This window comes from Peromyscus californicus, unplaced genomic scaffold (genome assembly GCF_007827085.1).
Source record: "Peromyscus californicus insignis strain IS unplaced genomic scaffold, ASM782708v3 Scaffold_19__1_contigs__length_69161282, whole genome shotgun sequence".
In the NCBI taxonomy this organism is placed as follows: Eukaryota; Metazoa; Chordata; class Mammalia; order Rodentia; family Cricetidae; genus Peromyscus; species Peromyscus californicus.
The window spans coordinates 4,689,768-4,704,443 of NW_026294491.1; the positions used below are offsets into that span (position 1 = coordinate 4,689,768).

General features: G+C 52.4%; 1 protein-coding gene across 9 annotated transcripts in view; it reads left to right on the forward strand.

The window, feature by feature from the left end:
* Window positions 1–14,676, forward strand: part of Anks1a (ankyrin repeat and sterile alpha motif domain containing 1A) — a 166,472-nt gene that overhangs the window by 129,627 nt on the left and 22,169 nt on the right. For all 9 annotated transcript variants that reach the window (XM_052744378.1, XM_052744379.1, XM_052744380.1 and 6 more), the window contains one exon: window positions 11,699–11,765. In XM_052744378.1, the coding sequence (XP_052600338.1) occupies window positions 11,699–11,765 (67 nt within the window). The remainder of the gene's footprint in view (window positions 1–11,698; window positions 11,766–14,676) is intronic.

The window sequence follows — 14,676 nt, forward strand, 5'->3', positions numbered from 1 at the left end:
ACTCGGGAGTCAGATACTGGGGTGGGAACCTGCTCGATCTGAGAAGCTGGGAAGCGACCAGCTGACTATTTGGCTGGAGACCCAGCAAGAGAGCTTCTCTCCACTCGTCCCAAACCAAAAAGGCTTGTGAGTCTCTAATTCCCTCCCTACTCCTTCCTGTGTGTCTCTCTATCTCACTTCCCAAGTCCTCCATATTCTCTATGGCTAAGACTAGCCAACTAGTCCCTGGTTCTGCCCCATGATCCAAAGTTAATTTTATTATCACCGTCCTGGGGTATCACAGTGTGAACAAATGTCCCGCCACAGTGGAGGTCATTGTGAGCTCGTGTTAGAGGGTCTTAGCAGTGACTAGGTGAAGATGTAGCTGGAGGAATTCTAGGTGGGAAGACACCATGTACTTCAGGGTGAGCCACTATTAGATCCCTCCCCTTCTTCAAGATGCCCCCAAGACACCCGTGTCTAAGAGCCAGTTAGGGTTTGACCTCATTAAAGGCTCATTTTTCCATTCTGTATCGAGTAAGTTGTCCAGGGTCCAGTGCCTAGCAGGAGCATCAGCAGGACATAGAGGAAAAGCTTCAGAGGCCTGTGAGTGTGTTGGAGCCTCGCCGATGTATGCAAGTGCTTTGACCTTCCTGTATGCAGCTAGGCCACCTCCTCTGCGAGAACTCCATGCAGTAACTTCGGGTATAGGGACTAGCAAGTGTGTGCTGAGTGCCAGCCGCTCCATTTTACCTTGCTGCCTGCATGAAGGGCTTTTGGCTCCCATGCATGGATTAAGTTTAGGTGAGTTATAGCTAGCTGAAAGGGCCAGCCAAGCAAGAAGGCTTGCTCTGACTGTGAAAATTTACTACATCAGGGAAGAGCAGAGCCCGGACTGGTCCTAAGAGGCATAACAGAGTGAAGAGCGGGTGACTGCAGAGGAGCAGAGGCTTGCAGGCTCAACCAGAGACCTTCTGCATCAGCAGGAATGAGGACAGGACGCTAGGCACAGATTGGCAGGAACATCGGCATGTCTTCCATCAAAGCCAGGCTTCCCTGCTTTTGCCTTATTCCTGACCTCTGCTGTTCTCAGAATTCTCATGTTTGGAGACTTCTCCAGGATTGCCTTTGGGGAACACACGGATGCCATTCCTGTGGGTTCTTGCATTCCTGATGGGGCAGAGGCCAGGCTGGGCATGGTTTAGCTCCGACCTCGTAGCTTAACCTTTTCCTCTTAGATAGTCTTGGGTGTCTTTAATCTTCAGAATGTCTTTGAGACTTAGACTTGCTTTTGCCTTCTGTCCTATGGTCTGCCTGTGGGGCGGGCTCCACATGTTGAAAAGGGCTTAGTTTGATAACCTGTTTCTGTGCTCCCTGCTTGGGCCCTGAGCTGGCTGAAGGCAGTTCTGGCTCCCACCTGCCATGTGTGTGGATGGAGGCTGGAATTAGTACTACAGCAGCCTCTGGGCACAGAGCAGAGCCCAGGCTCTACTGATGCCTCTGTGCTCTGATGGGGAGCTCGGAAAGGCCAAACTGTGGCTGTTTGTACGACTCAAGGTAGTGATCAGCAAACGTTAGGACATTGTTCAAACAGATCTTCTATAAAGGAGGAGACGACCACCGCCTAGTGTTCTCCGGTCAGTGGAGAGACTTCTGAGAAAAAGCATCAAGAGAGGGACTTTGCCCTGGGAGGTGGGGCATGCTTGATAACAAAGGGGGTTGGAAAGTTAGTGCTGCCGTGTTTTTCAGGCCCCAGCTTCCCCAGGGACTTTCTTCTCCATGTCCGTTGTTTAGTGAGAGCTTCTGGAATAACCGCATGCAAGGGGGTTCTTATGTTAATTACAAGGCCTGTTAAAGAAAGAGGTACAAACATCAATTTACTTTGAACTACAGATGTGTGTGTGTGTGTGCACGCGCGCGCTCTTTGAAGGGAACCTGAGTCTTTCTCTCAGTGTGGCTCTCCTTATTTTGTGCTCCCTGCCCTTCTTTACGATGCCATCCATGATGCTCTGTTGACTGGAGTTAACAGTTTGACTTTCTTATAAGTAAAGCCAGAATGAAGCCACTTGTAAAACAATCTGAGTATAGGATTCTCTCAGAATTTCTCGAACTTATTTTACCAACTACACTTCATTTGAGAACACATTTTCAAAATCTATTTATTGTGTCTCTTGGAAATATCCACTTGGTTGTTACAGAAGCAGCATTTTCACCTGTTTCATTCCTTTGTAACATGTAATTACATTTTCTACTCTTGGTCCTCCTCCCTGTGGGGGTGGGGACGGGGCTGGAGCGGCGTATGCTAGGCACCGGCTAATACTAACACCGTTGTCAGTGGAAGTTGCTGTCAAGTGCAGGCTCACAGTGGCCAGGAACTGAGAGCAGACTCCATCAAAATGTGCCTGTTTTGTGACCTACTGTGCAGCTCCCGGGGACCAACCCTCTCCTAAGTGTGGAGAGGGCAGATACAGCAGTCCTCACCTCTATCCTGTCCCAAAGTTCTCACCAGGAAGGCCTCCCTCACTGGGACGCTCTGTCCTGAATGGAGAAGCCACCAGCAGCCGTGTCCAGGAAGTGAGCTATTGTTCACTGGGGTTGTGAACATTTTCAGCCCTTTCCGTCGGGTTTATCTCTAAAGGACGGGCTTTTAACTGTTTTTAGGTGGAATTCTGTTTATTTTAGGATGAGATGGATGTAAATCATGGCAGCCTTTCTAACCACAGTAATGAGTGAGGAGGGAGGGGTGTTGGACAGTTTGCCTGCCGTATGCAGTTTAGGAAGACTACAGATGTTTCCCAGAGCAAGAAGGCTGGCATCTGGTCAGGTGGGTTACAGAGCAGGAAGTAGATTATGATTCAGCTCCAGCCCACATTTTTAAGGATTGGGCTAAGGAGGCCCTTAGGACTTCCTGCTCTGGCCCGGGAAGGCCCAGGCTGAAGCTTCCAAGACAGTGCAGACGCACCCACCTCTGGAGGAGAAGCTGCAGAACCTCGTCTTCCAGGTGATGTGTAGCAGGCTTTCTTGGACCACCAGCCAGCTCCCCCAAAAAGACACAGAGACCTATTATCAATTATGAGTGCTCGGTTATCTTAGGCTTGTCCCACTAGCTCTTATAACTTAGTTTAACCTGTTTCTCCTCATCTACGTTTTGCCTCAGGGCTTTTACTTTTCTTTCATTCTTCCATTTGTCCTACTTCCTTGCTTCCTCCACGGCTGGCTGCCTGGCCCCTGGCATCTCCCTCTCCTCCTCCATTGTTCTCTTTTCTGTCTGCCCACCAGCCCTGCCTGTCTCTCTACTGCCTAGCTATTGGCTGTTCAGCTTTTTATTAGATCAATCAGGTGTCTTAGGCAGGCAAAGCAACACATCTTTACACAGTTAAAGTCATGTGTCACGGCAGTGATGTCATCAGGGCATGGAGGAATGGCACCAGCCCACAGGCCTCACGCACTCGGTCTGGAAAGCACAGGCTGTTTTCCCGCCATGCCTCATATAACGGCTCAGACTTTCCCAGCAGCCTTTGAGGAAACTGGGGCTCAGAGAAGGAAATAGCAGGGCATGCTGGTGCATGCCCCAGATCCCAGCACTGGGGAAACTAAGGCAGGAGGAGCTTGAGGTGGAGGTCAGTTTGGGCTGCACCGTGAGACTGGCTCAGGGAAGCAGGGAGGGGGAGAAGAAAAGTCGTTGGCCATGGCAGTGATCTGGCCGGTGAAGAGTTTTCTCACACTTTTTGGAAGTGTGTTAAAGCTCAGAGACATTGAATGGCTTCTCCAAGATTCTGCTCACAATGGAGAGAAGCAGGATTTGAACTCAGGATTCAGATTTTTATTCTGAGGTCTGCTCTGCCTGCGCCCGATTGTGCCTTTAGTGACGTCTATCTGACAGATCTGAAACTGCCCTGAGCTTTCACAGAGGCAGAGGCTATCCATAAAATAAGCTGGACAGGAAGTTAGTAGGAAATGATCATCAGAGCCACAGATTTGAAGCTCTGGGAGCAGGATGTCACTGATGGCTGTAAGAAAGAGGGCCATGCTGGTGGCCAGTCCTCCTGATCCACTGGCAGAACCAGCAGTGTGCAAGGCTTGAGCTGTAATGTTTCCAAGGATATCTAACCTCCTAAAGTAGGAAGGGGCGAGCCTAACAGGCTTTTAGCACACCCACACAGGCTCCCTGTTCCCTCCATATCCTGGAGTGTTTGAGGCCCTGATGTTATTGATTCCAGGCCGTCAGGGATGTGAACATGCATTCCAGCATTCTGCTTCCTCTGATCTTGTCACTCCTGACTCAGGGATCGGCCCTTTGGTGTCTCATGGGTATGACCAGTCTCCTAGCCTCTGCAGGTGGATCTCTGTGAGTTCAAGGCCTACAAAGCAAGTTCCAGGATAGCCAGGGCTACAGAGAGAAGAAAAAAGCTGTGTCATTAACTAGAGTTCAATACTTGTTTATAGTCTGGGTCATGAAAGTGGGGTGATACATAATCAAAGACAAGCTTCGATCATAGCTGTCGTTGCATAATCTTTGACAGATACCTACATTTGTGTAACCCCAAATTCCATTAGGATGCAGAAGACTACTGTGACCCCAGAATGTTCCCTCCTGCCCTTGCCAGTCAGTCCCTATCCAACCCCACCCTCGAGCCTCCCGGGCACCTACCCCTCTGGCCCTTTCTGTGGTAGTTGTTTACCTGACCTGTCACTTTATCTGAATGGCAGTCGTGCAGCACGTGCCTTGTGTGTTAGCTGAAGCCTTTCACGTCTGGAAATAAAATTTGAGGTTCTGGATCGTTTCTACGACTTCTTCCTGTCCCGCAGTAATTAGGGGTGGCAAGCTGCAGATCCCTGAGGGGTGCTGATGGATGTGCCAGTGTGCTGACTCTTGATTGCATGCATGATGTCCTCTCACTGCCATACTGCAGACAGCTGTTGACTGTAGGCCTGAGGAGCGGATGCTGGTCCCCCACCCTGGCGGGTTGGGGTGAAGGTGGCAGCAGAAGCAGGACCCCGCAGCCAGGGGCCTGTGCCCCCCGAGGCTGTGTGACGTACCTTTGTCTCTCCTACATGTGCCAGATGTAAGCATAAGCTGGACCAGAACCCAAATACGAGGTTTCATTAATCTTTTAGATAGTTGTCCCACTTTTTAAAGCCAAAACCTGGCACATACCCCAGAGTTATGTGGCGGGCAATAATAAAGTTAATTGGAATCTAGGTCTCCCAATTTTTCTCTTTTCAGCAGTTTCCAGGGACTTGGAGTCAGACTGCTTTCAGAGTGGGCCGTCCAGGCAGGAGGAGGCCACTCAGCAATAGTTGCCTGTTTCCATGTGGCTTCTTCTATCATGTTCCTGTCATATCTACATATTTCCTTTCTGTTTTCCTGTTACTGTGACAAAGCAGTCACAGTGTGAGGGTGCAGTCCCCGAGGACAGGGGGAGTGTGGTGGTGGTGGTGGAGGCGGTGGTGGTGGAGGCGGTGGTGGAGGCTGCTGGTCACATTGCATCACGGTCAGGAGGTGGAGACAGATGGGCACTGCTCCCCAGCTCATTTTCCTCCCTCTTCAGTCCAGCCCAGCCTGTGGGATGTCTCTAGACACATTCAGGGGTGTCTTCTACTTAAACCTCTATGAAAACGCCCTCACAGAGTGTGTCTCACATGATTCCAAATCCGGTCAGACTGACAGAGGAGTTAAGGATCACAAGCCCTGCCTCTGGGTGGAGAAGGGACCCAGTTGGTGGTTGTGTGATTGGTGGTTTTCTGAGGCTGCAAGAGCCAGTATCTGCAGCCCAAAGGTGCAGGCTGAGGGGCAGAGACATGGCCTAGGACTGGGCATCCTTGGCTTTCCTCTCTACTAGGCTGCCCCTCTGTGTCTGGGGCAACCACAGAGGGGTAGGCATTTTGTCAGGTCGGACAAAGCACTTTTGAAATGAGACAGCTCTGATCCCTACCCCTTAGCCTGGAAGAAAAAGGGACCTTGAGAGAAGTGAGGGGAAGGAAATTGGAGTGAGGGGATACCACAGTAAATATGGTATCAACCTGTGTGCTCTCCCGTGCTGAGACAAATTAAGCTGAGACTAACAGTCTGCTGTGAGGAGAAGCTGCCCATTGTTCCCAGAGCTGCCGGCCTGGCCTGCTTGAGAAGAGGCCCCGAACCTACTGGCAGATCTTTGTTCATCCCCACCCTCCCTCCCCCGCCTCTCTACGCCATCCTGGCCTCTTCTAAAAGCCATTGACAAGATTAGAAAATCAGACAAATCATTTACTTCAATCCATCTTTGTCTTCCCTGAGGCCTTTTGCAACTCAGTCTGAAAGGGGAAGAAAGCTACTGTAGCCCCTGGTCACTGACCCTTTTTCAGACGTTGAGTCAAAGCCCACTCATGGCTGAGTGCCTGTCTGCTCTGAGAGGCAATTGAGCAGATGCAGAGAGGGCCGTACGTTCCCATGTGGCTTCTGGTCTGGGAGTGTCTCTGTCAGCATCTTTTGGGTTCCCTGACAGCATCAGTGATCACATGACAGGGTTGGGTGAGCCTCTGGCAGGCTGAAAGGATGTTGCCAGATCCTCAGCACCTCATTCTCCCAGAAACACTCAGTCCAGGCTTGGTGCCTCTCAGGCCCAGGAGCTATGTGCCTAGGCTGCTGGCACATTTAAGGATCTGCCAAGGTGCACTTCAGATTCCTCCCTGACTGTGGGTTCTGTGCCTGCTCCACATGAGCTGAGGTCTTCGGGGCTGGTGAGGAGTTGGGCAGGGTGTAAAAATCAGGGAAGGCACTCCAGAGGATCCAGACAGACCCAGAAGCTGCTGTGTAGACCACCCTCCCTGCTTCCTCCATTTATATAAACGTGATTCAAGTTTCAGTGACCAGCCTGATGAGAGCACTGAATATAGCAGTTGTCACTGCTTATCACCAGGCCAGAGCATCACCAAGACAGCAGCTCTGTAGAAGACATGGGCTGAGATCAGAGGCCCTGAGACAGGCCTTCCCCTTGGTGGTTCTTGGCATCGCTGGCACACACCATTAAAACTGTTAAAGCAACAGAGCCAGACAGGTTCCTGGGTAAGTTTGTAAGTGCGGGATGGAGGAGGAAGATGGGCATCTCCTGCTCTGTAGGACAGACCTGAGGACACTAGCATGTGCTTTCCAACTCCAGGGAATCCCAGGTGTGTGGGGATGCTCCCCGGGCAGTAGGGAGGAGCTGGGGGATGTCAGTAGCCAACTCTGAGACTCTCCGGAAACATGGCCCTTAATATTTATACTTAGAACCGGAGGAGGAAGGCGGTTCCTCTCCTCCCCATAAAGCCCCAGCGTCTAGGCACACCCCTAACTGGTGGCTGTTGTCCTAGTGGCTTGGTCCCAAATGGAAGCTCTGGACACAGTGTTGCTTCTACCTTGTCCTCCACCCAAAAGGGGAGTTTCCCAAAGGCCTAGGAGCAGGAGTGCACTGACCCTCCAGGGTGCCCAGGACTGCCCGCACCTCACACACTTCCTGGCACACGCCACACTCCTCAGAACTTGGGGGTTTCCCTTCCACTCCAGTGGTTATTTGAAAAGCATAGTACCATCCCAATGACTGGATGGGCCCACCTCCCATGGACAACTGCAGGATCCTGGGGGCTCTGCCCAGAGGTCCGCAGCATAACCAGGGTTTGCTCCCAGCCATTTGGGGAGTGTGTTTCATACAGCCCTGGCAGGGGAGCCACCTGAACAGAAGCATCCTGAATACTTGCTGGTGGATCATTTCCATTTTGTTGTTTTGTTTTGTTTTGTTCAGACAAGGTTTCTCTCTGTAAAGCAGCCCTGGCTATCTTAGAACTTGTTCTGTAGTCCAGGCTGTCCTCAAACTCACAGAGATCTGCCCACCTCTGTCTCTTAAGTGCTGGGATTAAAGGCGTGCGCTACTGCCGCCAGGCTTCAAAATATTTTTTTAACACAGGAATTCACTGTGATCGCTTCCAGGGCCTTATCTTAACTAATACAGACACACATTTTCAGTTACAGCTCATGAGGAGTGCAGTACTAGCCATCTCTCCAAAACTGTCCCTCATCTGAGCAGCAGAAAAAGAAAACCATGCCCTCCTGTCACACCTCCCTCCCTTCCCTCGAAACAGACTTCTGGGAACACTCATGTTTCTCAGCTTGCCCTGTTCGGTTAAACTGCCCTGCGTGCATGGGAGTGGTGTCTGCCTGCAGCTGGCCTCACCTTGCACACCAGAGCTGCGGAGTGTAGGGTCTGCTGCTTCTGGGCTGTGAGTGGAGGCAGGAGAGCAGCAGCCCTTCCAGCCACCCCATGTCACCTCTGTAGGTTCCAGTTGCCAAGGAAGGGGACCTGGGCCACAAGCTAGCAGAAGACTAGCAGGTTCCTTCAGTTCCTCTGGACTCTAAACTCTTCAGCTTGACCTGGCTGTGGCAGCTTACAGAACAGTAAAACATTTGGGCAAACCTCCTGGCGGTGTCCACTAGCATAGGAACACAGGGTAGGCTGTAGAAATACTGGCTCGTGCAGGCTTCCAGGCACGTGGGGGTGGTTCTGGGGACCAACAGCACTCAAATGGCCCTGTGGGAAATCTCAGGAATGAGAGAACACACGGGACCGTCACCCAGTTTCGCTCTCTCTGCCCATGGTATGGAGCATGGCCTTAGAGAACAACTTTTCATTGCTAGGCCAACGTAACGGAAGTGCCTGTTCATGCATGCATTCACTTATTCACCGTGTGCCGTTCTCAGGCGAGGAAATGCACTGCCGCAGATGTCCCCATGTCCCCAACCTGGCATCACCCCAGGAACGAAGGCCATTCTCCCCGTGTGGGGAAAAGTCTCCCGCCTTGAGCACCTGTCTCTTCCTACAGATGGTCTAGAAAGGGAGAGGCAGGCAAGGGAGCAGGGTTTATTGAGTACCTGCTCTTTGCCGGCTGTGAGGCTTCTGTAATTAGATCAGGCAACCCAGGCTTTGAGGGCTGGCCCTGAGGTGTCTTCTAGGCGGGGCTGGGTAAGCCTCTCAAGGGGAAGAGGGTATGGTCTGGAGGGGCAGCAGCCCCTGGGTTGAAGTTACAGAAAAGCTGTAACTCTGTGAAAAGACAAACGTCACAATAGACACTGCATAGAATGAACTGACAGTGTGAGATGGTGAGCACCATTTCTGGAAGACCTTCAGCAAAATCGCCGTGCGTGGGAGGAGGGATTCCATGACCTGCCACTGGTTCTGTCTACATGTGCACGCAGGTGTTCACGTGTGTAAGTGCGGCAGGCACTGGCGTGCCTCCTCACGGCGCCTACGTGGAGGTCAGGGATCAGCCTCACTCCCACCTTTAAGGCAGGTTTGCCACTGTGCACCCCAGCCTAGTTAACCTCTGAGCTCCTGGGGTTCTCTTGTCCCTACCTCCCACCTCACAGTCGGTTATAGGTGCAGCTACCACATCCATCTTCATGTGAGTTGTGGGATCCTCACTCAGGGCCACACATGTGCATGACAAACACTTTGCCCACCCAGCTACCTCCTCTGATCACACTGCTGTGTGGTGCCTGGTGGACCTTCAGCAGACACACAGAAGTGACCCCACACATGTGCTTGTAAATGTGCACAAAAACACGTGGAACAGAACTCATTGCAGCCCTGGCAATGAGAAAATGCCCACAGATGTGCCAGGCAACTGTTAAACACATGATTTGAGAGCTGCACCGACAGTGTGGCTTACCCATTGCAAGTTCGCTATGAACCGTGAGAAAGCTCCAGAACTCGGTTAGTGGGAAAAGCAAGATACGTGGCATGTCTGTGTGGGGGGGGTTGGGGTGGGGGGTTATCCTTGCATTTGCCCATGTCTAAGAAGTGATCTAAAAGAGTAGAAAGAGAGGCATGCTGTTCTCTGAACGATGTTTTGTAGTTCTTGAGTGGTAATGCGTATGTAAAGAAATAGACATCGAGGGCCAGGCATGGTGGTGCACTTAGGAGGCAGAGATAGGAGGACCTCTGAATTCAGGGCCAGCCTGGTCTACAGAGAGAGTTCTAGCCACAGTTACATAGTAAGATCCTCTCTCAAAAACAACAAAAGAGCATGAGTCAAAGTATTTTTTGAGTGGGTTGGAGAGATGGCCCAGGGTTTAAGGCAGAGGACCTTTGATTTGATTCTCAGCACCCTTATGGTGACTCATAACCATCTGTAACTCCGGTTCCAGGGGTTGCTCTGTGCCCTCTGCTGGCCTCCACAGGCACCAGGCACACATGTGGTGCTTAGACATAATTGCAAGCAAAACACCTGTACAGATTATATATATATATATAGGTTTTTCGAGACAGGGTTTCTCTGTGTAGCTTTGTACCTTTCCTGGATCTCGCTCTGTAGACCAGGCTGGCCTCGAACTCACAGAGATCTGCCTGGCTCTGCCTTCCGAGTGCTGGGATTAAAGGCATGCGCCACCACTGCCCAGCCAACATAAAAATATTTTTTAAGCTTCAAATTTAGGCTTTAGTAGGCTGGAGCCCTCAGAGGGCACTGGGCACAAGCTAATTTTTATTGAGCATCTACTGTGAACCATGTTATCCACTAGATGCTGTGTGAACACAATGTGTATTTACATCCCGGACTTTAGAGGTTGATGGTCTTTTCCTGACTATCTGGGTCATTTGCCAGTGCTGCAGCACCTGAAACGGCCAGAGCCAAGGGGAGGGGTGCATGTGGGTGGCTGTTCACTCCAAGGGGCAGTACAGACCCACCCTGGAGCTGCCTCTCACGCAAAGACACCCCCGCCACAGTCTTCGGTGTGTCCCTGTGCTTTGGCTGAGCTCTGTAGCCAAGGATGTGGGCCGCGCTGGCCTCAGGGAGAGAGAAGGCACTTAGGCTGTGCTCTTCTGGGCGTCAGCTGCACGCCCTGTCTGCCAGCTGGAGGCCAGCTGGGGAGTTGTTTTTCTGATTGTCAGGCCCGGGCTCCTTACTTGCACTTAGGGGAAAGAGCATCCAAGCCCTGGTACAAAAGGTCCCTCTTTTCATGGCTTTGGAAGAAGCTGTGAATGAGCTCATTATCACTGCAGCCCAAGAAGGGGGACAGGCCATCCTTGTCTGGCTGTCTAGACCTACCCCTGGCCACATGTACTGGACTGAGGGGCAGATGGGGCAGCCTGGTTCCAGCCCACAGTAACCAAAGCCAGGTACTGAGACAGGTGGTCCGTACCAGGGGCCATGCTGAGGCCATTAGATGCTCTGAGGCTCACTGTCTCTGTTCTGGTCCAGAGGAAGGGCTCTTCCCCCAATAAGTGCAAAACTCCTTCCCACCTCCCGGATGCAAAAAGGGTTTCCATCCAGGGCTACGTGGCCTCCCTGCCAGCTTCAGGGAGCTTCCTGTGTGCAGGTGGTCTGCCTGCCTCTACACCTCGGGGCTGGCAGTCACAGCCACCACCTATCTATCTGTACTGTGCTCACAGTCTGCCAGGCATGGCTCTAGGTGCTTGGAGCGTGACATAGCGCAAAGCTGGCACTGTGTCCTCTCAGGGAACCTAAGTGCTAACGTGAGCAGTGACATGTGCAGACGACTGGGCTGAGGAGTGAGGCTTCCGAGTCCAGGAAAAGGGGTCACGTCTTTACCACAGCCCACACTTGCTATCCGGAGCCCTGCGGAGTGGCTTTCCACACCTTCCTGGGCTGAGTTCGACCCTGGGAGAAGAGACAGGTGGTGCTGGCCTGGAGCTGGCAATGCTGGCCCCAAGTTGACCCCTCTTGTGTCCTCTTTCTTCTGTTTCAGATTGAGAAAATCATGAGCTCGATTGGAGAAGGAATTGACTTTTCTCAGGAACAGCAGAAGGTCTCAGGTACTGTACTAGTCCCCACCTTGTAGAACACAGGCCTCTTGCTGGCTCTGGCAGCTTCAGGTTCTTCTCTGACCCAAGACAAACATCTGAGGAGAAAGGGGCCAGCCCAGGCCATGGCCTGCACTTTTGGAGAAATGACTGTGCATTTTGGGGGAAGTGTATGCATTGAATTTGAGGCTGCTTATTACGAAAAGGAGTTGTAATGCGGAGTAGCTGCCAGGCTGCTTGTGGTGTTGGACTTCATCACAGTGCTCCAAACTGGAGTTACTGCCACATCCCTCCCCAGTTCCTGAGAAGGCTCTGGCACCAGCTGGTCATGAAAACATGGCCCTCATATGCCTTGTTTACCACATTGGCAGTGTGGGGCTGGGTGAATGTTCTCCCTGTTAGCACGTGTCAGAGTCTCCTGGAGGGGGTGTCTGTCTCTGCTGGTGTTACCCAGATCCCTACAGAACAGGTCATTCTGTTCATACAAGCCATTAGGGTAAGGTCTGCCTTGATTTCCTTTTTTGTGAAATGGACCCTCATGCTGGGCTTCTTTCTCAGGAGTGATGTCTTTAAAGTACCTCTCAGAGCTGGTGCTCATACCCCTCATCAAGTCCTGGTTCAGACCCCAGAACTATGACATCTCAGAGAAGGCCCAGCTCCCCTTTCTGATGAGGGTGGGGTTCCGTACCTCCTGCAGCAGTGGTCCAGCAGCCTTCCTTGTGGCACTTCCCAGTCTTGGGCTCCTATTGCCTGCCAAGAGGCCTGATGGAGGAGGGTGCTGTGCACACTGGAGAGAGGAACTGTGGGCTTTGCTGGGCCGTCTGTGCTCCTGGAGCCACACTGCCCTGAGTTCAAATCCCAGTTCTAGATACAGGCTTCAGAGTAAGTCATTCATTTCTTCCCACCTGAGTGCCAGGTTCCTAGCAGCACCACCCAGTGACTTACCTCATCGTATTGGAGTGAATTAATAAGATACTCACGCCTGAGTGAATGGAAGCCGTGCTTCGAGTAGCCATGCCCGTTTCTATGACGCTGATAAACTCCGGGAGCAGGGCACCTGTTTCCTGGCTTGGCTCCCTCTGCATTTAGCTTTGCGTCTTTCCCTGCAGGCCTCGGTTCTTTGGGTTCCAGGGTTCTAGCAGAGGGACTGGGCTGGGCTTGGTCCTTGTCAGACTTGGGTGACTGCTGGAGTCGACAGATGGCTTTTCCAGCTGAGAAGCCATGGGCCCTTCTCCAGACAGCTGTTTGCTCTCTGCTCAGTGGTTGCCTGCACCTCTGGAATGCACATGTGTTTGCAAGGGTCAGGTGTTTGTAGGGAATAGGTATTTAGGACGGACAGACAAACCCTCATGCCACTTTCAAGGCTGTGCTTCGGGGATGATCACAGCTGGGACCGAGAGCATTGAGCTTAGTTGTGGCCACCATCTGCTTTCCTACACCTCCTCAGGAACCTAAGCCACAGCATGTCCAAGAGGCCCGAGTCAGCAGGCCTCCTAGGAAGAGTCCTGCCCTCGAAGGAATCTGCACTGAGCTACTTCTTCTCTCTTCCACCCTGGGGATTGGCAAGAGGGCTTCTCTACGCTCGGGCTGTCCTGACCCCAGCACCTGGTCCTGTATGCGTGTTGACTTTGCTGAGCCACCTTCTACACCCCAGCTTAGGGACACCTAGGACAGGCAAAGATGTGTGCGATGTAGAGAACCTCAGGGCATGGGGTTTGCACCACTACCTGGCTAAGAAGCCTGGAGAGGCTGGCTCAGGCCGAAGCAGAGTCATTGTGCATTTTGAGTGGTCAGGATCACAGTGTACCAGGGTTCAGTTGTCAGCAAGAATCAAGGAGGAGATACCTGGGCTCTGGCAACGGCAGCTTGGGGCCTTCAGCAGCAGGTCCCAAGCCAAGCAACGGCTGCTCAGAGAGACTAATTCTGCACAGGGTTCTCTCCTGAAGGGCAGGACCACAGCACTGGAGTCCAGTCCCATTTGGATACCCAAGGGCCCCTGGACTGTCCACACTGGAGCTAGATACCCAAATCCCCAAAAGACAGGTCTTACAACTGCTTCACGCCTCTGCCAACTACCAGAAGTCTGTCACACTAACCACTCTGGATTCTTTGAACAAAGGCCTACTCTGTCGAGGATAGCCTGGCTTTCCTCTGTTTGAACTCCCCATTCACTGTTAAGTAACTGCTGAGTGTTGCCTCTGGGCCCCTGGTCTCTGGACACAGTGCCTGTAGAGACCTATTGAGATGCAGGTGCCTCCAGCCTATTTCCGGGGTGATGTGTGGTTCCTGAATATCTGTGACTTTGTCCCTCCCTGGCTGCACTTGCAGTTGATCAGGTCCCCTTGGCTGTCCCTTGTTGAGTGTCCTGCTGTAGGTGAGCTTCTCCCCTGGCCCCGGGTTCTCGTCTAAGGAGCGTCAGGTGCAGTAGCCGTGGTCTGTCTTTTTGTGCTGAGCAGGAGAATGCGTCCTGAAGTGGCAAGCGGGAGTCACTTAACTGTGGGCCAAGTTGCCCCTTGGTCCCTTCCCCTGGCTGTCCTCGAAACTGCCAGCCCAAGTTACAGGCATGATTCTTCTGTGCCCCTGGAAGAGGTTTCCTACCCCCCAAGCCTGAGATGAAGCGGCCGTCTCCCCCTTAGTGGCTGTGTCTGCATCGCCAGCATCAGTCTCAGGAAACCTGTCATCTCACTCTGGCTCCCCCGCAGCAGCAGCAGCAGCAGCAGCAGCAGCAGCAGCAGCTTCTGCTCCGATGTCCGATCCTTGATGTATTTTCCTGAGCATGGAAGGGGGAAGGGTGGGAGGGGAGGAAGGGGAGGGCCAGACATGAGAGTGAGCAAGGACTGTGGTGCCGGCAGTCGGCAGCCAGCAGTGTGGAGCCCCAGAGCCTTTAGACAAAGCATTCTGCTGCGGCTCTGTCGGCGTGCAC